The 23,057-nt window shown below is 35.7% G+C and overlaps 1 protein-coding gene across 10 annotated transcripts in view; it reads left to right on the forward strand.

Annotated features, from left to right (window-relative positions):
- The window catches only part of WDFY3 (WD repeat and FYVE domain containing 3), a 296,888-nt gene that overhangs the window by 201,449 nt on the left and 72,382 nt on the right, over positions 1 to 23,057 (forward strand). For 9 of the 10 annotated variants that reach the window (XM_032239698.1, XM_032239700.1, XM_032239705.1 and 6 more), the window contains 10 exons: positions 907 to 1,027; positions 1,254 to 1,471; positions 5,598 to 5,833; positions 7,324 to 7,458; positions 8,836 to 9,015; positions 11,314 to 11,547; positions 18,009 to 18,108; positions 19,902 to 20,062; positions 21,422 to 21,651; positions 22,725 to 22,834. In XM_032239698.1, the coding sequence (XP_032095589.1) occupies positions 907 to 1,027; positions 1,254 to 1,471; positions 5,598 to 5,833; positions 7,324 to 7,458; positions 8,836 to 9,015; positions 11,314 to 11,547; positions 18,009 to 18,108; positions 19,902 to 20,062; positions 21,422 to 21,651; positions 22,725 to 22,834 (1,725 nt within the window). The remainder of the gene's footprint in view (positions 1 to 906; positions 1,028 to 1,253; positions 1,472 to 5,597; positions 5,834 to 7,323; positions 7,459 to 8,835; positions 9,016 to 11,313; positions 11,548 to 18,008; positions 18,109 to 19,901; positions 20,063 to 21,421; positions 21,652 to 22,724; positions 22,835 to 23,057) is intronic. The other variant, XM_032239702.1, reaches the window with a different exon arrangement.

Genomic DNA, 23,057 nt, shown 5'->3' on the forward strand with positions numbered 1-23,057 from the left:
AGTTTGTCGCACCTGTAAACTATTACTATAGTAACATCAAAGATCACCATAACAGATATTATAATAATGAAGAAGTTTGAAACATTGTAAGAGTTACCAAATAAGACAGAGTCATGAAGTGAGCACATGCTTTTGGAAAAAATAAAAATAAAAATGGCCGCATTAGGTTTGCTGTATGTACGGTTGCCACAACCCTTTAATTTGTAAGAAACACAGTATCTACAAAGTACATGAAAAGAAGGTGTGCCTCTGTAAGGCCTGTGACTCAGTAACTTACAGCTCTGCTGGACTAGAGCTGGGCTTGGAACTCTGGGTTGTCGATACCCAGTTCTGTGTACTTCCAGCACTATCTGAGAACCTCTGAGCTCTGTTTCTTCCTTTTTTTTCTAATTTCTCTTTTATGCATTTATGCAACCTTGCCTTTCTTCTGCACTATTTAATTCTAACTTTCCTTTATGTATTACATTTTTTGGGTAAATCTGTGCTTCCTATTTTCAGTGTTTAAATTTGGTAGATTTAACTGTATCTCTCAAAAAAGAAACAAAAAATTAAGGATTTGAGAGGTTGAGAGTCAGTGGTCATTATTATTATCATTATTATTATTTGCATGGTCTTCATTTGATGACTTTCCCCCTATTGGGAAGGCGAGGGGAATATTAATGTAAAAAAGGTCTCATAGCCTTAGTATCACTAGTTTAGGAAATGTCAAATGTAAATGAACAATTTTCAGAGTTCTGAAGAGAAATATTTAGCTGACCTTTTTTCTTGTCCATGTTGGTGGAAAGCAGTCCTGGAGAAAATGCTTTCTAAAAGATATATTTTTCAGTAAGATTTCAAAGAACTACATTGGATACTTTATTTTAGCTTATCTACTAGAGAGGTTTAATGTATTTATTTTTATTTTAGGAACTGAAGAGGAATTTGGAGGTCTTGTATGTGCTAATCTTATACTTTTGAGGAATAGACTTCTGGATATCTTGCTAAAACTAATTTATACATCTAAAGAAAAGACAAGCATTAATTTGCAGTAAGTAATCTCTTTAAAAGTGATTATACCACTTGCTACTACAGTACTAGTTAATTCATATTAGTCAAAAAAAGAAATTGTCATTGACTTTAAATATATTTTTTAACCCCGAAATTCATAATGTCTCAAGAATGAAACTCAGTCTTCTTTTTCCTTTTTGATTTGAAATCTAATTTCTGAAGTTAATTTTGTTTCTTGTTTTTTAAATCCATCTGTCTTTCAATAGAGCTTGTGAAGAACTGGTGAAGACACTGGGTTTTGACTGGATCATGATGTTTATGGAGGAACACTTACATTCCACCACAGTTACAGCAGCCATGAGGATTCTTGTTGTCCTACTAAGTAATCAGTCTATTCTTATCAAGTTTAAAGAAGGACTCAGTGGTGGAGGATGGCTTGAACAGACAGATTCTGTCTTAACTAATAAGATTGGAACTGTATTAGGTATGGGACTTTTCTAGTCAGCTGCTTGAAAATGAGCTGGTGCGTTGTGTTTTATTTTTAAATTTATGGAAACTTATCCTCTCCAGTTTAATCACCATTAAAAAGATACTAATTTTAATTAATGATAGAATAAAAAACTTAGAAGATTTCAAATTGGACTTTTTAAATGGCAAATCAAACTGAAGACAGAGATAAGATACTAAAGTTTGAAAACTCAGGGAATTCCTCAGGATCTTTTTGTATTATAGGCTTTACTGATCTGTAAGTAGACAACTGCTAGATTATCAATAGAACTAAATTAATAATAATAATCATAAATATTTATTTGGGGTACTTACTGTGTGCCAGTTCTTAAACACTTGCCAGGTAATAACATTTCATCACAATAACTCTGTGAGATGCAAATACTATCATACCTATTTTACAGATTGGAAAACCAAATTCATTTCACTCAGTTCAAAAGCCTATGCTTTTAACATTATGTTATATTGCCACACAAGGATGTTAGCTCACTATTATCATGGCTATTTTCAACATATAACTGAGCATTTACTTAATGTTAGAAAATTGCAGTTTCCTATGCTAGATTTATTTGAACTCCTATATTTCCATTCATATTAGTAATATTACTTTGGAAAATATGTATTTGAAGATAGTGTTTTTATTTAAAGGCAAAGTCATTTAGTTCTTAAATATTTTTAAAGGTATATTTGTTATGTAACATTCCCTTGTAAATCATAGCTAATTGTCAGATGTTTGACCTTAAGAAGCTTGTATTGAGAATATCTATTTACCTTAGTCCAATGGGAAAATTAGGGATTAGAAGTTAATATATAATTTAATTATAGAACAAAATGTAAATATCAATGTCTAGGCACTGCCTCTACTACTTCAGACATCAAAGCAAATGTTAGGAAGACAGATCTTTCAAAATAGTACTGTTGTATTGTTATTTCATATGTGAAGAAGGTCTGAAGAAACTTTGTATGTGATAAAGGAAAAGAGGTGTCATTTCCATTTCACTGTGAAATGATTTCTAAAGAAAATTTTATGCTTTACAATATACATTTTAAGTGATCATCATAGGTAGTTTTGTGCTTAAAAATAGATCACTATTTTGCATGAACTCTGGGAAAAGATTTAATCTACAGATGTAATTGTTTTGAACAGTTTGGTAGTAAGAAGTTCAGCTTACTGGCTTTAATATTTACTGGAGAATAAACAATGAAAGGCACAATTGAATGTGAGTTCTGTTGAATATGCTAGGTTTAAATGCTAATTGACAGCAATGTTTATTTTGAAGACAAGCGGCAGCAGTAGTAATAACACCTGAGATTTATAATAATACATTGTGGTTGGCAAAATTCTTTCACATATATCATCTCATTTGTCCTTCATGATTCTGGAAACAGGTATATATTTTATAGCATATAAGTTTTATTTTCTAGAAAATAAGCCTAATGAATATAAAGTAAGGATTAATTTCTCTAATTAGGAAATTAAGACTATTAACTACATAAGGTTAGTTGGCTAGGCAGTAATAATACTGTCTAAGAATCTGTCTTCTGTTAGTCCTGTGCCTTCTCTGTCCTATGTCACTTAAGTAATATTAGAAAGAGATGCTTTCACTGTATCTGACCTACCTGATTTCATGCCTTAGAACCTTTTTGTCATTCATTGGTACTTGCATGCATATGCATATGCTGTTTTGATTTCGAAGAAGAAATCTAGGCATTCAATTTAAATTTAATTTCAATTTGACCCCACTTAATTTAATTTTCCCTGAATGCCTATCTGACACATACACATATTTGTGTGTATAAACAGGTATACATATCAGCTCATTTGATTCTATTTCTCCTTGACCTGAATAGCAACCTAATTTTTTTAACTTTTTTATTCACATTTATTAGTTTTTGTCAAATTTTTCTTCATAAAAATATCTTATTAAAAACATTTTACTTTAAGTTCTGGGATACATGTGCAGAACATGCAGGTTTGTTACATAGGTATACATGCGCCATGGTGGTTTGCTGCACCTATTAACAAGTCATCTAGGTTTTAAGCACCACATTCATCAGGTATTTATTTGTCCTAATTTGCTCCTTCTCCTTGACGTCCACCCTCCACAGGCCCCAGTGTGTGATGTTCCCCTCCATGTATCCATGTGTTCTCATTGTTCAACTCCCACTTGTGAGTGAGAACATGTGGTGTTTGGTTTTCTGTTCCTGTGTTAGTTTGCTGAGGATGATGGTTTGTGGCTTCATCCATGTCCCTGCAAAAGACATGAACTCATTCTTTTATATGGCAGCCCTAAAAATAGATTTCATGTAGTGTAACTACTTGTATCTAAATTAATGCTCAATCATAGTTTCATTAATAAGGGCAAAGAAAACAATAATTTTACAGACTCTAAAATAGAGAAATGAGTTTTCAAATCCTAGTGCCTCTACTTATGCCACATTGTGACATTGAACAAATCATGTTTTCTATGTTGTAAAAATGATAATACTACTTTTTTACTCACATGTTCATTGTGATTAAGAAATTATATGGGAAAGAGCTTGTAAATTGCTATATATTTTTTATTAGAAGAGCATACTTTGGAAGTTAATTCACATCACGCTGAGCAATTGATTAGGATTAAATATTTTAAAAACCACCTAGACATAAATTTTTCCTTTATTAAGTAAAGTAATAGTTGTAATATGTACTTTACTGCATTTCAGAAAAAAGTTAAGTTGAAAAAAATATGGTATCTGTGCTGAATGCAGTCACTTTACCTGTAATCATAGTGCTTTGGGACGCCAAGTCTGGAGGATCACTTGAGGTTTGGAGTTTGAGACCAGCCTGAGCAACATAGCAAGACCCTGTCTCCCACAAAAAATTTTTTAATTAGCCAGGCATGGTTGCATGTGCCTGTAGTCCTAGCCACTGGGGAGGATGAGGCAGGAGGATCCTTTGAGTCCAGGAGTTTGAGGTCAAGTGAGTTATGATCACATCACTGTACTCCAGCCTGGGCAGCAGAGTGAACCCTCATCTCTTAGAATAATAAATAACAAATGTGAATATCTATTTGAAATACAAGTTGCTTCAGACTGAAATCAGTTCTTTATCTATTGGTTGCTATTCACAGAAGTTTCCGTTGAAAATTTGACCAACATTCACTGTGTACTGAGTACTTCTGTAGGTATGGGGTGAACCAAATGTTCAGGGTGTATCCTGAATTTCTTGATAAAACAGAGGAAACAAGATTGATAGAAACACTGATGCCACAAGCAATATTAATAAGAACTGACCAGCTCCTAAAAAAAAAAAGCTGGGTTTCTAGACAGAATTCTGAATGTTCAGCTCAGCCAGTGGATAGCTGCAGCCACAACGGGCTTGGATTTGCCATCCCGCTGCTCAGCAGCTTTCCAACAGATAACAGATCATGTTGAATAAAGATTGTTTCACTTATTCATTTAGTCTTGTCTCTAAATTCATAGATAATTTAAGGTTCACTAGTTTATCATGATTTTCAGGACAAATGAAATATATAAACTATATTATAACAAGTTACAAAACTTAGCTGGGCATGGTAGCTCATGCCAGTAGTCCCTCAGGAGGCTGAGGTGGGAGGATTGCTTTGAGCCCAGGAAGTGGAGATTACAGTGAGCCAAGGTCACTCTAGCCTGGGCAACACAGCAAGGCTGTGTCTCAAAAAAATAAAAATATAGCAAGGATATTTTTAAGTTATATTTTGTGTGGCATCCTAAATTTTGACTGTATTTTGCGTTTCAGTGTTTTCTTAGGGAAATACAAGCCAACAACACTAGAGTTCATCTGAGATCTTTCTTTAATAAGAACTTACATCCCCTTAAGAAGTATTTTCAAACTCTTGTATCTGATTGTCTCAACTGTGTTTCAAAACCAATATCCTAACAGACAGGCTTGCTAAAATCAAACAAATGGTAAAGTAAAACTTTTGACTGAAGATTAATTTATCAAATATTTAATTGCCTATAGTAATATGAATGTTCTGGATAGAAATGTTACACATGCCGAATTACTTCCTTCTTTGTTAATAGAGCATGTTTATCAGTTACTAATTTTGCACTTACTGTTATTTTTCCACTTCTCTTAGGATTCAATGTGGGCAGAAGTGCTGGTGGAAGATCGACAGTCAGGGAGATTAACCGAGATGCTTGTCATTTTCCTGGTTTTCCAGTCCTTCAGTCATTCCTTCCTAAACACACTAATGTCCCTGCCCTCTATTTTCTCCTCATGGCTTTGTTTCTGCAGCAGCCAGTTAGTGAGCTGCCTGAGAACCTGCAGGTCAGTGTGCCTGTCATCAGCTGCCGGAGTAAGCAGGGTTGCCAGGTAGGAATTATCTAGTAAGGGGTACATGAAATTGTGTATTCCAAAGAATCACCGTAGGATAATGGATAATCACTGTAAAACCAACTGTCAATTCCATCACTTTTCCCACGTTTAAGGTTTGATTTGGGACAGAAAAATCTGAAAATACCACAGAAAATTTTCCCAAAAAGAAATCCTTTGTCCCTGTTTATATTTTTTACCTATATGATTACTCTATATATTATATATGCATAAAGACTTTGGATGATATTTAATGGTAATCTAAATAACTCTTTTGTTATGTGATTTATTTTTATTTTGTTTTTGAGACAGAGTCTCACTTCGTCACCTGTAGTGCAGTGGCATGATTTCAGCTAACTGAAAATTCTGCCTTCTGGGTTGAAGTGCTTCTCCCACCTCAGCCTCCTGAGTAGCTGGGACTAAGGCATGCACCACCACATCAGGCTAATTTTTGTATTTTTAGTAAAGACAAGGTCTCACCATGTTGGCCAAGCTGGCCTTGATCTCCTGATCTCAGGTGATCCTTCTGCCTCAGCCTCCCAAAGTGCTGGGATTGTAGGCATGAGTCATAGTACCTGGCCTGCTATGTGATTTATTTCTGCAGAATTAAAAATGAAAGGAGTAGCTTATATACAATAAATTACCACTCCTCAAGTCAGTGTGACAGGATTCTCAGTGCAAATTCTGATCAGGAAAAAAAAATTAACTTGATGATAGATACCATCCACATTAGGTAAACAGTAAGCCTTTACTTCTAATTGAAGACTAGTAAAGATATCTATATATAGCTTATGTTTGTGGCACTGCAAAGACTTAGGAATTTAGCTTTTAAACTCAACTGTGCTTCTGTCCTAATGCCAAATGCTATTTAAATCAATTCTAGAAGTTGACAAAATATTTTAAGTGTAAACACTTGAGTCTGTGCCCTTACATTAAATCAAGATACAGACTCATGCTTAGCACAGTTGTGTTGGTTATGCAATTTTTCAATATACATGGCACCATAGTCATAAAGTTTATATGTAAAACAGCTATGAATAAGTCTCAAATTAATTTTTATTTTATCAGATCTTATCTGTAAGTAATTCTAAAATGGAATTAAAATATTGCTGAGAATGGGAAAGAAGTGAGCTTAATATGCTTTATTTAAAAGATTTTGCTTAAATGTGTTCTATAATTTTATCTCTTGACTAACTAACATGTATTTTATTTTTATTTTCTTTAGGGAAAAGTAGAAAGCAATATTTTTAACATAGGTACCTAAGGCAGGATACAGAATGATACATAGTATTCAATTTTTTTATAACTATAAAAATGAGTTTTAAAATGCAGGATAGAAGGGTACTAGTTCTTTATGTCTATATCGTTTACTTACTTTTAAAAAAAACCACAAACTAGTTTCAGAGAAGTTTTAGAGTATTAGAACTTATGAGGGTCTCTACTGAAAAACATTAGTGGTGGCTAATATTTGATCAATTTTGGCTCTGTAGTTTGATTTGGATTCCATTTGGACATTTATCTTTGGAGTTCCTGCCTCCAGTGGAACTGTGGTCTCTTCTATCCATAACGTATGCACAGAAGCTGTTTTTTTATTATTGGGAATGCTCCGCAGCATGCTGAATTCAGTAAGTTCACTCTGATACTCAGACCTATTGAGAGTTCCGACTGCCTGTGATACTTTTTATAAATAAAGGAATTTTTTGTTAATATAGCTACTTATTTACTGTATGATCTCTGGAACTTCAGATGCATTTGTTAGACAAAGTTATGTCTAATATAAGAGCAGACTATGTAGTTGTTAAGACCATGGACCCTGGAGCCCTGCCTGGGTTAAAATCCCTCCTCTGGTACTTCAGATCTATTATCCTCAGTTATGTGCCTCAGTTTCCTGGTATTTAAAATGTCAGTAATAATAGAATGTATCTCTTTGGGTTTTTGTGAGGAATTAATAAGATACCATATACACATAAAGCACTTATAAACATGCTTGATACATAATGTCTCGTAAGTATTAACTTATTAATGTAATAAAAATATATTATAATGAGTACATATATAATGAGCATATATTTGCAGCATATGTTATTACAATAATATATTATTTGAACTTTTAAAATCACTTTCATTTAGAGGTCAGAAATGTTAACAATACAAGTTTCATTTGATTTTGTTTTTGCTTTTTTTCTGCTCTGATTATGTCTAACTTAGAGATGAAGAATTGAAAGCGTAAAAGACAAAATTGATGTTCCCATCAATCTGACAGGAATACTGTGAATGATTGCCAGATTTATTTATACAATTTAGGATTGTGTTGTAACAAGAAATATTAACTCAACTCCTTGAATTACATGTACCTGACAAATCTAATTTCAGTCAAAACTATTGTTGTGTCATCTAAGAACAAAACATCACCATTAAATGTATTAATTTAGAATGTTTTAGGAGTCTTGCTTTGCTGCCTATTTAAAAATCTAAGAAATGTTTTTAAAAACCCGCTCTCTGAGCAGGTATCAGAAGATATACATTGTTCAAGTGTACAGTATTCATGTTATTTTTTTAATTATCATCATTATTGTTGTTGTATTACATAATGCTTAAGAGCGAGGCTCAGAAAGGTGAAGTACCTTCCCAGCCTTTATCTTACTCCTAACTCCCTGGCATGATGCATGATGAGGCAACATTGATGGGAATACAGCTACCTTGTTACCACCAACACTCATGGTAATAATAGTGAATAATCAAAACCACTGATTCTGGTTAGCAGAACTGTGAGAGATCCAACGATTAGACAATGATCCCATCAGTTTCTAAGGGGATTGTTTTTGTTTTAGATTTATTTGCATGTGTGTGTGTACATGTGTGTTTGCTCATATGTGTGGTTTACAGAGGAGTTCTAGACCATCAGTATATCCAGTTTCATAAGAATACTGAGTAATGGATTTTTAAAATAATTTATAGCAGTGTCAATTACTCTTAACAGTGTAATTGTGTCCCCATGACAGCCTTGGCAATCAGAAGAAGAGGGATCTTGGCTCCGAGAATATCCTGTGACCCTGATGCAGTTCTTCAGATATTTGTATCACAACGTTCCAGACCTTGCCTCCATGTGGATGAGCCCTGACTTCCTGTGTGCATTAGCAGCCACGGTCTTCCCCTTCAATATTCGCCCTTACTCAGAGATGGTAGGAAAGGGGGAGGAAAATGTCAGAACTGGAATTAGTCTGTTCTAATGGTTAGCAGATTTTTTTTTTGACAATCTTTTAAGCTTCTGATCAAGTTAACAGTTTCATAACTTTATACATCACCTCTTGCATCATTGTCTGGTGTCCCCAGCTCCCCACACTTTCCTTCTGCTTTCCCCTAAAATCACAGTGAACTCAATTTCCTTTTCTCATTCACTGTCTTCTTCTAACTCTCTTGTTAGTAATTTCCCTTTTCAAGAAATTGATTCATTTCTTATTATACGTGACGCTAGCTGTGTACTTGTAAAATTTTCTTTTCCGCTAAGAGAACTCTAATCCAACCAAATTCATTTACTTTTTATTTTAGGAAATAGGTATTAGCTGGATTTAACTTTTACAAATAAAGTATAGGTTTGAAAGTATATGTTGGTCCTTTCTTCCACTCAACTTTTCTTTTTCCATTAAACTTTTCTTATTTTTCTTATTTTGTACTAACTAAATAAAACTATTAGATTATAATCATATTTAGTATAGATACTTACTTGTCCTTTAAAATAAGCCCAAAAATTGTGTTAGCATGTATAATATCTCATCTTTCATATGCCACCTTGTTTCCTGCTTTGAAAATGTATTTATATAGAAATTCACTAAACCACGTTTTTGCAGAGGCCTTGCAGGATGGTTTCATAACTTTAGAGTCTAAATACTATTCATTACAGAAGCTAATAGTTCAGTTGATGTAAATACTGATGACTTTGCAAAACAAATGAACCATTGTAGTTTACACAAAACCATATTGCAGGGGCTTGTACTTATCACTTACTTTTATATGTTGATGTTGATTAGCTAAGAAACTGTAAACATAAAACAGGTTTAAAAATAAATAGATAAAATGCACCCAAAAAATAGTTATTCCTTCATAGTACTTCAAAATTTCATGATGTTTCTTCTGATTTCCACCATGTACTTTAGGACCTGGGATAAATGACCTTCTTTGTACTCATGTTTCTCAATGTAAAACGATGCATACTTATTCTAAAATTGTGGGGATTTTTAGGAGAAAGGCAAATATAACACATGGCCTTCATACCCTGGCTTGTTTATAATTTTAGAATCCTTATTTTTGGTTTAAAAAAAGAGACCTTTATCTTTTTTTTTTTTTTTTTTTTTTTTTTTTTTTGAGACGAAGTTTCACTCTTGTTACCCAGGCTGGAGTGCAATGGCGTGATCTCGGCTCACCGCAACCTCCGCCTCTCGGGTTCAGGCAATTCTCCTGCCTCAGCCTCCTGAGTAGCTGGGATTACAGGCACGCGCCACCATGCCCAGCTAATTTTTTTTTGTATTTTTAGTAGAGACGGAGTTTCACCATGTTGACCAGGATGGTCTCGATCTCTTGACCTCGTGATCCACCCGCCTCAGCCTCCCAAAGTGCTGGGATTACAGGCATGAGCCACCGCACCCGGCTATCTTTGTTTTTTGAGACAGAGTTTCACTCTTGTCATCCAGGCTGGAGTGCAATGGTGGCATGATCTCGGCACACTGCAACCTCTGCCTACCAAGTTCAAGCAATTCTCTTGCCTCAGCCTCCCAGGTAGCTGGGATTACACACATGTACCACCATGCCCAGCTAATTTTTTTTGTATTTTTAGTATAGTTGGGGTCTGGCCATGCTGACCAAGCTGGTCTCCAACTCATGACCTCAGGTGATCCATCTGCCTCAGCCTCCCAAAGTGCTGGGATTATAGGCATGAGTCATCGTGCCCAGCCGTCAGCATCTTGTAATCTGTTTACTAGTCTCGTGTGTGCTCGTGCTCTCTCTCCCCCTCTCTGTCACTTGGTTCAAAATTGGCACTAAAGTTGTTTTTTTTTTAATTTATTATTTTTTTAACCTATAAAAAATGGATCAGCCCTTACATGCTATCATTATGCCAGATTTTTATGTGAAATTCTGTGACATTTGACTTCACCGTGGGGGTAGAGTTTAAATATGAAAATACAGTTATCCTGATTTTATTATTCCATATTTTTTAAGTGCAGTTGACCACAATAGACATATAATTCAACATAAAGGTAATATATTGTTAGTAGTCAGTCAGAAACACTATGTTGTGCAACCATGACATATGGTGCTAGATTACTACCTTGAAAGCAAAAGCCAAGTAAAGCAGAGCAAAATAATGTGCTGAATAGCTTAGTAGGTGGAAAATGCTGCTGCTACAGTTTTATTTTTAGGAAACACAGAAGTAAAAATGTCAGAGCCTAATGTTATTACCTTATCTTTCCATTTGATTTTACTAGGTGACTGACCTTGATGATGAAGTTGGATCTCCAGCAGAAGAGTTTAAAGCATTTGCAACAGATACAGGGATGAACAGGAGCCAATCAGAGTACTGCAATGTGGGCACCAAGACATATCTGACCAATCACCCGGCTAAAAAGTTTGTTTTTGACTTCATGCGGGTCTTAATCATAGACAACCTCTGTCTTACCCCTGCCAGCAAGCAAACTCCATTAATTGATCTTTTGTTGGAGGTAAAGACAAAGAAATGGGTATCTCGTTTGCATTACTTTTTAAATTAGAACATTAGTAACCAAGCAAGTTCTGTGCCAAAGATTTCTAATTCCTCTTAGTTATGTGTAGGCAGAACTTGTCATGAGCTATGGAAAGTTCTTAATCCCATATGTGCTTTAGACCCTATCAATTTGTTCTTCTTTCCCTTCCCTCAAGGATGTCTCTACGTTAGTCCTTTATCATCCTTTCCCTAGCAGCTGGCAAACTTCTTCTGTAAAAAGCCAAATAGTAAATATGTTAAGCTCGTGGGCCATACAGTCTCTGTCACAACTGCTCAACTACATTGTTGTAGCTAGAAAGCAGCCATGGACAGTGCATAAGAGACTGAGCATGGCAGTGTTCTAATAAAACTTTGTCTACAAAAACAAACACAGGCTAGATTTGGCCCACAGGCCATAGTGTGCCAGCCCCTTCTCTGGACACTAACAGTGCCTAGTGGCATTGTCTTCTTACCTCATAACTTCCTACATTGATTTCTCCTACCTATCATTGCCAGGTGTTACTGTTGTCAGTGTCGTGTGCAGCTTAAGACATGATGCATTGTACAGAATAGGTGCCTACTATGCACTTGTTAAATTCCCCAAGGCAGCAAACTTCTAGGGTGCCTGCCTCCCCATTCTCCTGACAATTGATGTCAATCAACTGATGTATCGGAAAATAAGAGTGGCTCTAAGCCTTTAAGTGGCCTCATTGCTGGCTCTAGAAATTAGCTATCCCAGAAAAGCATTAAAAAATGTTTAGCTAGAAAAGTCTGAAGATACCTCTGAGAGAACATTTAATACAGTATAATTAGTTGCATATACATTCATGTTCCTTTGACCAATTAACATAAATAAGGTCAAACAGTACATGCCAGGGGCTCTGAAAATAACTTGTGTTAGGAAAGAGTAGATCTGTGGAGAAGACTGTTTTTCTGTGAGTAACTTCTGTCTCTCCGCAGTTTGACAGCTGAACCTGACTTTTTTTGTGCTCCCTCTAGTGGCTAATACAGTTAACTTTTAAATAGCAATCTGAAAACCACAGGTTTTTCTTATTTATGTGAAAATACCTCAATTTGGTCAATTTTTTAAAAATCACTAATGTAATTTGGGTACCAGTTATGCTAAGCATTTAACTAGGACTACAATGTTTAATAATGGCAAGAGAATAATTGGTTTCCTCACTAATGCATGTGGTAGAATTAAAAAGCAGACCCAGTAGAACTTGTCTGTTTTGGAAACTTTAAAAAGCTATCAGAATAGTTGGCCAGTATCTTACTGTATAGGGTAAAAATTTGAAGCATTTTGTGAAAAAGTTAAATAGTTTATCAGAAAATAATAGAATGAAGTCCAGAAGAGATGTGTGCAAGAAAGCATAACTGATCAAAAAAGGAAAATACACACATGAAAGATACAAAATGACTGGAAATATCCAGTGATAGCATTTTCAGACTTGTGGGAACCCGAATAGCTAATTAATTAACCATATATGAATCATATAATTGCCCCTTATTTTTGTTTTTCTATATTTTTTAGTAGAAAGAATTTGATATGTAATAACATATATTAACCTTGAAGTGAGGCCCTCTTTGTTGTGGGCATGAATTTACCCTGCCATGGAATTGTGCTTCATTATACTAGGGAGTAGGACTATAGTTCAGGGAGAAGCAGGGAGTGTCAGGATTGAAACTGTCAGATAGATTGTAAACGGCTTAGAGACCAACTTTCATGTGTTCCTTCATCTCTCACAACAGTTAGCACAGTGCCTTGGTGTATTCTGTCAATACAGTAAGTTCTCACTTAATGTCATTGATAAGTTCCTGGTAGCTGCAACTTTAAGCAAAATGATGTATAACAATTCTAAATTTTTTTCTCCATTAACCTTAGAATAAAACTACGTTGAAGGAAATGATGTTCATTTGAGGATCTACTGTACGTTGTTTCACTTAAAGTTGCAGTTGCCAAGAGCCTGTCAGTTACATGAAGTGAGGCTTACTGTATTTTTGAATCATTTAACTATTACCCTGGAAATTCCCAAACAGAAAGATTAGGATACCATCTATTGAAAAGAATAGAAATTTGCTTTTAAATATTTTGAGGATCTTTAAGTTTAATATACACATGCAGAATACATATACCAAAAAATTTATATTAATGAAATATTAATATTGCATGTCTTCCTATGGTGTAATAGAATAAATTATAAACAGTTGATTTTGAAAATTATTATTATGAAGTCCTTATCAATGAAGAGATTTAAAAAGAGAATTAGATCGAGCATGGTGGCTTATGCCTGTAATCCCAACACTTTCTTTGGAGGTCACGGCAGGAGGACTGCTTAAGGCCAGAAGTTCAAGATCAACCTGGGCAACATAGTGAAATCTCATCTTTACAAAAAAATTAGTCATAACCAGTGTTGTGGTGTGTACCCGTTTCCTACCTACTCAGGAGGCTAAGGTGGAAGGATCACTTGAGCCCAGGAGTTCAAAGTTACAGTAAGCCATGATTGGACCAGTGCATTCCAGCCTGGGTTGCGGAGTGAGACCCTGTCTCCAAAAAAAAAAAAGACAGAGAGAATTATCTTATATATTTATCATTTACCTTTGTGAAGGAAGGGGCTTGAACCAGCTGAGTCTAGTAAATGTGAACCAGAACATTCAGTCTTATGAGTGTTAGAATTTCATCATAAAAGTATCTGCTTACTTGTTTATATCTACAAAAGAACATGTAAAATTATCTTCATCAGCAGTAAAATTCATTAGCATAAAAGTAAGAGATTCACATTGATATAGACTGGCTTTAGTATGACTGAGACCAAATACAAGGGAGGTGGTATGGTGTGGCAGAAAGCTAGAGCATGGGTTTGAGAAGAAGTACCTGGCTTTAAATTTTGGCCCATTTTAAATTCATCTTCCCAAGCTAAATTCATTCTCTAGAGAATGATATTATTTACTATCTCTCTTCTGAGATTATTGTGTGGGTTAAATATATGTATATCACCCAGCAAAAAGTATTTTGAGGCGTTACATGTGTGCTGAATATAGCTGTGAGACCTTGACCAAGTCCAATTTTCTTTACATCTATACAATTTACATATCTATAAAATGGTATAAAAGTGGAACCTGTCTGAGAATTATTGTGAAAACTAAATAAGATACCATTTAATATTCATAACACAGTGCCTGACACTTAAACTCAAAAAATTGACTAAGTGACCTGTGTTGGCTTCTATAAGGGTGTTTAGAAACTCTTCTAGCTCTTGTGACCTCCGCTATCACCACCAGACTTCTCATGGAGAGCCAAATGAATCCGCTGCAAATAAATACTGTGGCAGTGCGAAGAAATTGCATGAGAACAGATCAAACAGATTTGTGCATACCTGGAGGTAAAGATAATGAAACTGAGAGGGTGTGCACTAATCCAGTCTCACGCTGCTAGTGAAGACATACCCAAGACTGGGTAATTTATAAAGGAAAGAGATTTAATTGACTCATAGTTCAGCATGGCTGGGGAGGCCTCAGGAAACTTACAATCATGGCAGAAGGGGAAGCAAACACATCCTTCTTCACATGGTGGCAGCAAGGAGAAGTACAGAGTGAAGTGAGGGGAAAACCCCTTATAAAACGATCAGATCATGAAAACTGAGTGAGTTTTTATGAGTTGTTCTTCTATCACAAGAACAACATGAGAGTAACCACCCCTATGATTCAATTACCTTCCACTGGGTCCCTCCTATGACTTGGGGGGATTATGAGAGCTACATTTCAAGGTGAGATTTGGGAAGGGACACAGCCAAACCATATCAGAGTGAGTGCTTTTCTGACACCATAAGCACCTCACTGTTGTCTAAGGAATTCACTGGACTCTATTCCAGCCATCTTCTACAAGAGCTCCCGTTGTCATGTATCAAAGCAAAACCCACCCTGAGTGACTGCAGGGAAACAAACAGAAAACAGTGGCAAAGTGGACAAAGAGAGTACCACAGAATAACTCAGAGAGAAAAAATCAGTCAGTAGGAAGACTACAGTCAGAATCAGAAGATTCAAAATCCTCTCCATTAGAGGCTTCCATCTCATTACAGAAACAGGACAGAATTCCAAAGGCCTTCCGGAGCCACAGTGCTATCTACCATGGGCAGCAGACACATATGGTTTGTCTGGACTGAGTGTGGGACACAGATTCTGAGTAGTGTCCCCAAGACCTCAAAAAGGATAATGAAACTGAGAGGGATTGTTTGAAGATGCATATGTTGACGCTGGCTTTGCTGTTTTCACCAGGAAAACAGATCTCACCACCAGAGTCCAGAGCAGATCACCATGCCTGTCCTGCCTTCATTCTGGTTGTCTTGTGGGCCAACTGTTCTTATCTAAAAGAGTGATGAAGAGATTGTACCCCACAGTCTGCAGCTTTGCTCTTGTGCAAACTTTGATAAGGAGATTTTTGTAGAGTGGGGAGAGTATGATATGACTGGTGAAGCCATGGGCTTTGGCTTCACAGAAACTGAGATTTGAATCCTAGTTGTGACTTGATCGAGTGGCTTACTCTCTAAGCCTCAATTATTTTGAAAGTGGGGATGTTAGTATCTACTTCAAGGGGTATTTTGCTGATTAAGTGAGATAATGTATATATATAAACCCTGTGTCTGCTACAAAACAGAGTCTAGTGAATTGTTTAAAAAGCAAAAGAACACCTCAGAGACAACAACGTATGCTTTCATAAAATGTTAAGTCCTTTAAAAGTTAAGACTGCTATACATCTCAGCAAGAACATCAGAACTAGGCCATTAGGACCAGTAACAAGTGTAAAATCTGGGTCCTCATCATTCATGTAACAGTTTTTTTGAGACAAATCAGAAAATTAAATGTTTGTTGATGACTAAGCCAGTCTTATTAAATCCTTCTGGAATAAGAAAGAATATTATTTTAATAAAAATAAATATCATTCACCAAGCACTTCTCTTTGTTTTGCAGACTTCAAAATTTTTCTAGTTAAGATTTGATAAACCCTACTAATTACTGCTTATCTCATTAACCACTTTGAGTTGATCATGAGCCTAAAAGAGTAGCTTTCTTTTTTTGAGACAGGGTCTTGGTCTGCTGCATCGTCTGGAATGCAGTGGCGCATCCTTGACCTGCCGGGCTCAATCATTCTTCCCATCTCAGCCTCCTGAGTAGCTGGAACTACCAGCACACACCACCACGCCAGCCTTTCTTTTGTTGTGGGAGTTAGAGACAGGGTTTCATCATGTCGCCCAGGCTGGTCTTGAACTCCTGGGCTCAAGTGATCCACCTGCATTAGCCTCCCAAAGTACTGGGATTACAGGCATGAGCCACTGTGCCCAGCCAGGAGTACTGTTTTCTTCTAAATATTTATGTCCTTCGTGACTGGAGAGCTTTATTCCTTAGCAAATTATGATGACTCAAGCTATTGGATAAAATGGTCTCTTATCTAATTACAAGGAAAACCTCCAGGAACTGTCAGTCTGCTGTTAATCAATTAAAAGTCCTCACTTCTCTTCTCTGCCCACTGAATCATCTGCTGGAAAGTTATGCACCTGGATTTTCTTACTCTAATTACAAGTAGAATTGTCAGTAGGCTACAGTTTAACTTTATGCCCTACACTTTAACTTAAGAAAATTTTCAAAATCATTTTTGTACATTATAAAACTTAACAAAGATACCGCCTATAGGGTTGTTCACTATTCTCCTTATAAAAACCCACAGAGAACATTCCTCTCAGAACAATTTTAGGAAAACATTTGTCTTTGCTGACAATCTATTGTGTTTTTCTTTTTTTATTTCTTCTCTTAATATAAGGGTCTTGCTATATTGCACAGGCTGGACTCAAACTCAAGCGATCCTCCCACCTCAGCCTCCCCTGTAGCTAAGACTATAGGTACTTGCCACTGTATGTTTCTTTTTATAGACAATAAAAAGTTTGTAAACCATTTTTTTTCTTGACACCTATGAAGCCCACAGCTAAATTGTGTGCTTAATTAGTTTTTTTTTATAAATATATTTTCCCTCTTCATTGGCATGCCCTCTCGATTACTAGATTCTTGGGTTTTTGTATTTGTTTTAATGGCTTTAAAATTCATTTATTATTTATCTGTATTTCATTATAAACTGCCATATCTCTTTTGGAAGTGAGGTGTGATAATAGTCAAATATTTATTAAATACTTAGAATGTTTAGAATACTATGTTTTAAGGAATGGAGTCAAAAGAAGATGATGTTTCACCTTTTGCTTTAATTTTTTTTAATTCCATAGTCAGAAAATATGTGAAAAGACTATAAGCATGTATACTATCTCTCATGTCATTAAAAAAAATTTATCAGTAGGATTTTTTAATCTTTTTAATACATTAGGTAATGTGAATATGGTTGAGCTCATATTTTTGTTTTAGTTGGTTCTGTTTTTAATTCTAAATTTTCTTTATTAGGCTTCCCCTGAAAGGTCTACAAGAACTCAGCAAAAAGAATTTCAAACTTACATTTTAGATAGTGTGATGGACCATTTGCTTGCAGCTGATGTGTTATTAGGTAATTCTGTGTTTTTATTTTATGAAAATAAATCACTTTCCTCTCTAAACCCCAAGTAAAACTACTTTTTAACATCAGCTTTTCACTTTCCTTTTTTGTCTAGCTTCTCATACTCAATATTATATTTGTAAGATTTGTCTATTTTGTTGCATGTAGCAGGAGGCCACTATTTTCATTACTGTATAGTATTTCATGTGAATATATAAATTTATTACTTTACTCTTAATAGACATACGAAAGTTTTCAGCTTGAGATAATTATTTCAAAAGCTGCTATACACATATTCATATGGGCTACATATACGTAGAATACTTACACATATCTGTTGAGTATATACCTATGAATGGAATATTGGATTATAGGTATGTATGTGTTATCTTTTTAGGATGGCCTCTAGGACATAGAGTCAAAACACATTGAAATGTGTTTTTTCTATATGTCTATATCTAATTACAATAAAAATATAAAACTTAGTACATTTATAGTGAATCCAACATTTATGTATAAAACAAAGTAAATTAGAAGGAAACATAATGGCTTAATATACTATATGTGCTACTTTTGAATTCCTAGTGATAATACTAATCATATAACCTCTGTGCTATATAATTACCATTTTTTTCCAGAAGTAAACTTGCCAGGAAAATCTTTAGTATTGTCTTAACATGCAACTGTGCGCTCTCAAAGTCAAGTCACACTTTCGTACTTATTCCTATCGGTTTAGAGCAGTCATACTACACAAAGACATAACATGAATAATTTTGCTTAATGGGGCAATTTAGCATTAGGTGAGAATAATAAAAATCAAATTCAATGGCGCCTCCAGAATTTCTATGGAGAAAGAGCTTAAAGCAGTGGTCCTCAACCTTTTTTGGCACTGGGGACCAGTTTCATGGAAAACAATTTTTCCACAGACCAAGTGAGGGGATTAGGGGTTTGAAATGATTCAAGCATTATATTTATAAGCATTACATTTGATTCTCGGAAGTATTGTACAATCCTAGATCCCTTGCATGCACAATTCAAAATGGGGTTTGCACTCACATTAGAATTTAATGCCACTACTGATCTGACAGGAGCAGCTCAGGTGGTAATGTTGCACACCCAACACACACTTCCTGCTGTGTGGCCTGGTCCATGGCCTGGGAGTTGGGGACCCCTGGCTTAGGGGAAACATTCTAGTTAGGAGGAGGACCTAGGAGGATTACTCTGAAAACAATATGTATATATATGGTAAGCACACTGAAAACGCTCAGATAGCTTTAGAAAGAGAGAGCCAATGGTAATAATGGAGGGGCTAAACAGCACACCTCAACATTGGTGATACTTTATTTTTCACAATTTTCTTGAAGCTCTCTTCTGCCTATGTTACTTAATTGCTGTTAGAGGTATACTCTAAAATAGTTTTGTTTCACAATTTTACCCTTTCTTACTTACACAAAACTAATTAAGAGCCAATAAACTGACCCTTTTTCTCTCAAATGGAGAATACCTGTGACTGGCAGTTTATGCTGAGGAACTCTGTGTTTATCACAGACTGTCTTTAGGCAATAGGAGACTCCACAGGTAGTTTCATTCCATAACACTATCCTGCTGAAATTATTTCTTCCCATATTTATCCTGATTTCTGGCCATTGAATATCATTTTCTTCAAGTAGTGCATAAGAGCTAGTGGTCATATTTCTACATGTTGAAGATAAAATTATTTTTCCTTAGCCTGGTTTATTTGAGGATCTGGTCTTGTGTTGGTAGATATCAATTTTCTTAGACATTTTTTTCCTACTGGAATTTAGGGGAAGACGCATCTCTGCCTATTACCAGTGGAGGAAGCTACCAGGTATTGGTGAACAATGTGTTTTATTTCACACAGCGTGTGGTGGACAAGCTTTGGCAAGGCATGTTCAACAAAGAATCTAAACTTCTTATAGATTTTATAATTCAACTAATTGCACAGGTAATTCGTTGTCACTATTAGTTGTAGAGCACATGTTTTCCTATTGAAAACTTTGTCAAAATTGTTGAAATTAAATGTAACTAATAAGATAATGAATGTCAACATTTAATATAAAGCTAAGTTTATTAAAAGTGAATAGAGATAGACTGGGCATGGTGGCTCATGCCACCATATCATATCAATACTTTGGGAGGCCGAGGCGGGTGGATCACTTGAGGTCAGGAGTTCAAGACCAGCCTGGCCAACATGGTGCAATTCTGTCTCTACTGAAAATACAAAAATTAGCCAGGCATGGTGATGTAATCCCAGCTACTTGGGAGGCAGAGGCAGGAGAATCACTTGAACCTGGAAGGCAGAGGTTGCAGTGAGCCAGGATCACACTACTGCACACCAGCCTGGGTGACAGAGCGAGACTCTGTCTCAAAAAAAAAGTGAATAGAGATACAGACTTTGAACCCCTCCGCTATTACCAATTGCCTGGTGCCAGTGAGTCTTTTGTAAAGTTGCCTAGTTCTCAAGCTGCGATCTCTCAGTGACCTCCCAGCTGGTATTATTATTTGCTACCCAGATAGATTTAAATGTCTTAAGTTAATAGAGTTTGATATGTTTGTACTGTATACTGCATCCATGTGTAGAGGCTTACAGAGTATGAAGAGATGATAGTAAAAGAATATTCTCTTACCAACTAAATCTTTACAAATTTCCTTATACTTTATATTCTCTTGAAGTTGTTACTTTTTGTGCATGTTTACAGTACTTTTAGTTAAGGGTTTGGCTTTGTTTGTCACAATTGATTAATCTTATTCAATACTTAATGTAGAAAGTAGGAAATAATTGTTACATATTTTATTAGCATATGGTACCCAGATACATAGGCTCTCTCATGTCACCTAAGACTTTCTAAAATGATATATTTGTATTTAAGCCAAAGAGAAAAATTCTCAAATAAGGGGATGAAACTAGAATGTTAAAAAAAAAACATGATTTTAGTAACATCTTAAGCAAATTTTTTTCAGTACTTTTGAGTAGACACCGTTTATCTTAACAATGTATTTGTGAGGAGACTCCCCTAGATGTCACGTCCTTGTGTTCTCAGGGGGACTGCTCTGCCACATAGCAGCATTAATGGCTCTCCTCCCTGGGAGCTCTTTTTTTATGTAGCCCTCATATCATTCATTAAATTGCATTGATGTGTTTCATGGGTTCTGAAATCCATAATAGCAAGAGCTTTGTATCTTTTAACTTAACACTCTCATACTTAGCATGGCATTTGGTATATAATAAAAGTTCATGTGTGAATGATTAACAGGTGTTTTACTTTTGTCTGTTGTACTGAAAACGTATCTTTCATGTGTTTAGTCAAAGAGAAGATCACAGGGATTGTCACTGGATGCAGTCTATCACTGCCTCAATAGGACCATCTTGTATCAGTTCTCACGGGCACACAAAACCGTTCCTCAGCAAGTAGCTCTGCTTGATTCACTCAGGGTCCTCACTGTAAACAGAAACTTGATTCTGGGACCTGGCAACCATGACCAAGAATTCATTAGCTGTCTGGCCCACTGTTTGATAAATCTACATGTTGGAAGGTAAATCCTTTACATTCAGTTTGCCATGTTAAATTTGGCTTTGATATTATTCCAAAAAAAAAAAAATCTTTTTTTTTTTTTATAGTAACATGTCTTTTACCCTTTATTCTATTTTATTTAAACCTTTATGCAAAAAGGTAAAGGGCAAGTGTTGCATTTTTGCAGAGAAATAATGGGTATTTTTTTTTCTTTAACTTAGTTTTCTATAACTTTTAAATTTTCTATTATCACCATATGTCACTTATATAAGGAAGCTTTCTTTTAAAGCAAATGAAATACATACCATTGAAGTCTAAGAGAAGTAAAAAGTAAAACTCAATGCAATGTCATATGTTAAACGAGTAAAATTAGTATTTTTCAGTTGATTGCTTTGACAGATATTTCATTAGTGTCTGCCAGGGGCCAAGCATTGAATCAGGGGCTGAGACAAAATGTGAGTAAGATTGACCCTGCGGCAGCCTTCTTGAGGGGAAACAGCTAAGCAAAACCAGTCAACTGTATTGAGTGATCTGTTAGGAAAAGCCCAGTGTTTTGGAGGCATATAAGAGGGGCCCCTAACCTGAAAGAGATGCCTGCTGAGCTGCAACTTGAGAGCTGGTTAGGGAGGACGAGAATGGAGACAGCTGCTACTAGAAAGAGCAGTATGTGTGAATGCCCAGAGGTAAGAAAGAGTGTGGCACCTGAGGGGAACTGCAGCTATTTCACTGCTACAGGAGCAGAGTAGTGAGATATAGCACTGGAGAGAGGATACAGGCATATTAGAAAAATGCTCCTAGTCGAATGAACATTTTGTCATTTTTAGGTAAAAATGTTCACAATAATCAAAAGGCATGTTAAATATTAAGGTAATAATCTTGATGCTATAGATTAGTCTAATTACATTTAGTCAAGTGGATTTATTTGCTCACATCTTAAAAATGGCATTTTCCTGGTAAAGTAGAGTTCTATTCTGTGCATCTGCTGAGTAGACATTCAGTAATATCTGTTGGTAAGGGAAATAGAGTAATTCTTAGTTATTGTAGTCTTTAGCTAATCATTTCTTCATAGAGTTTAATCTGACTGGAATTTTTCAGCAATGTGGATGGATTTGGACTGGAAGCAGAAGCCCGTATGACTACATGGCACATTATGATCCCCTCTGACATTGAACCAGATGGTAGTTACAGCCAAGATATTAGTGAAGGTAATTGCTTCGACCTGGGATGTTTTAAATTGTTGTTGTGGTTGTTTTATCTCCAGTTTTTAAGACATAACCAAAAAATCGGCTTCAGAAACTGCCAACATTGATAGCAGCTCTCCCAGTAGGGCAACCTATACATAGACAAAGAGTCTCCTCATGCCATTAAGAGTAAAGCTACCAGTAATACTGCAAAGCTCATCATTTCTTAATAATGCTGTGAGACTTG

The sequence above is a fragment of the Sapajus apella genome, unplaced genomic scaffold (genome assembly GCF_009761245.1).
Source record: "Sapajus apella isolate SASKATOON/1434 unplaced genomic scaffold, GSC_monkey_1.0 scaffold45, whole genome shotgun sequence".
NCBI classification, from domain to species: Eukaryota; Metazoa; Chordata; class Mammalia; order Primates; family Cebidae; genus Sapajus; species Sapajus apella.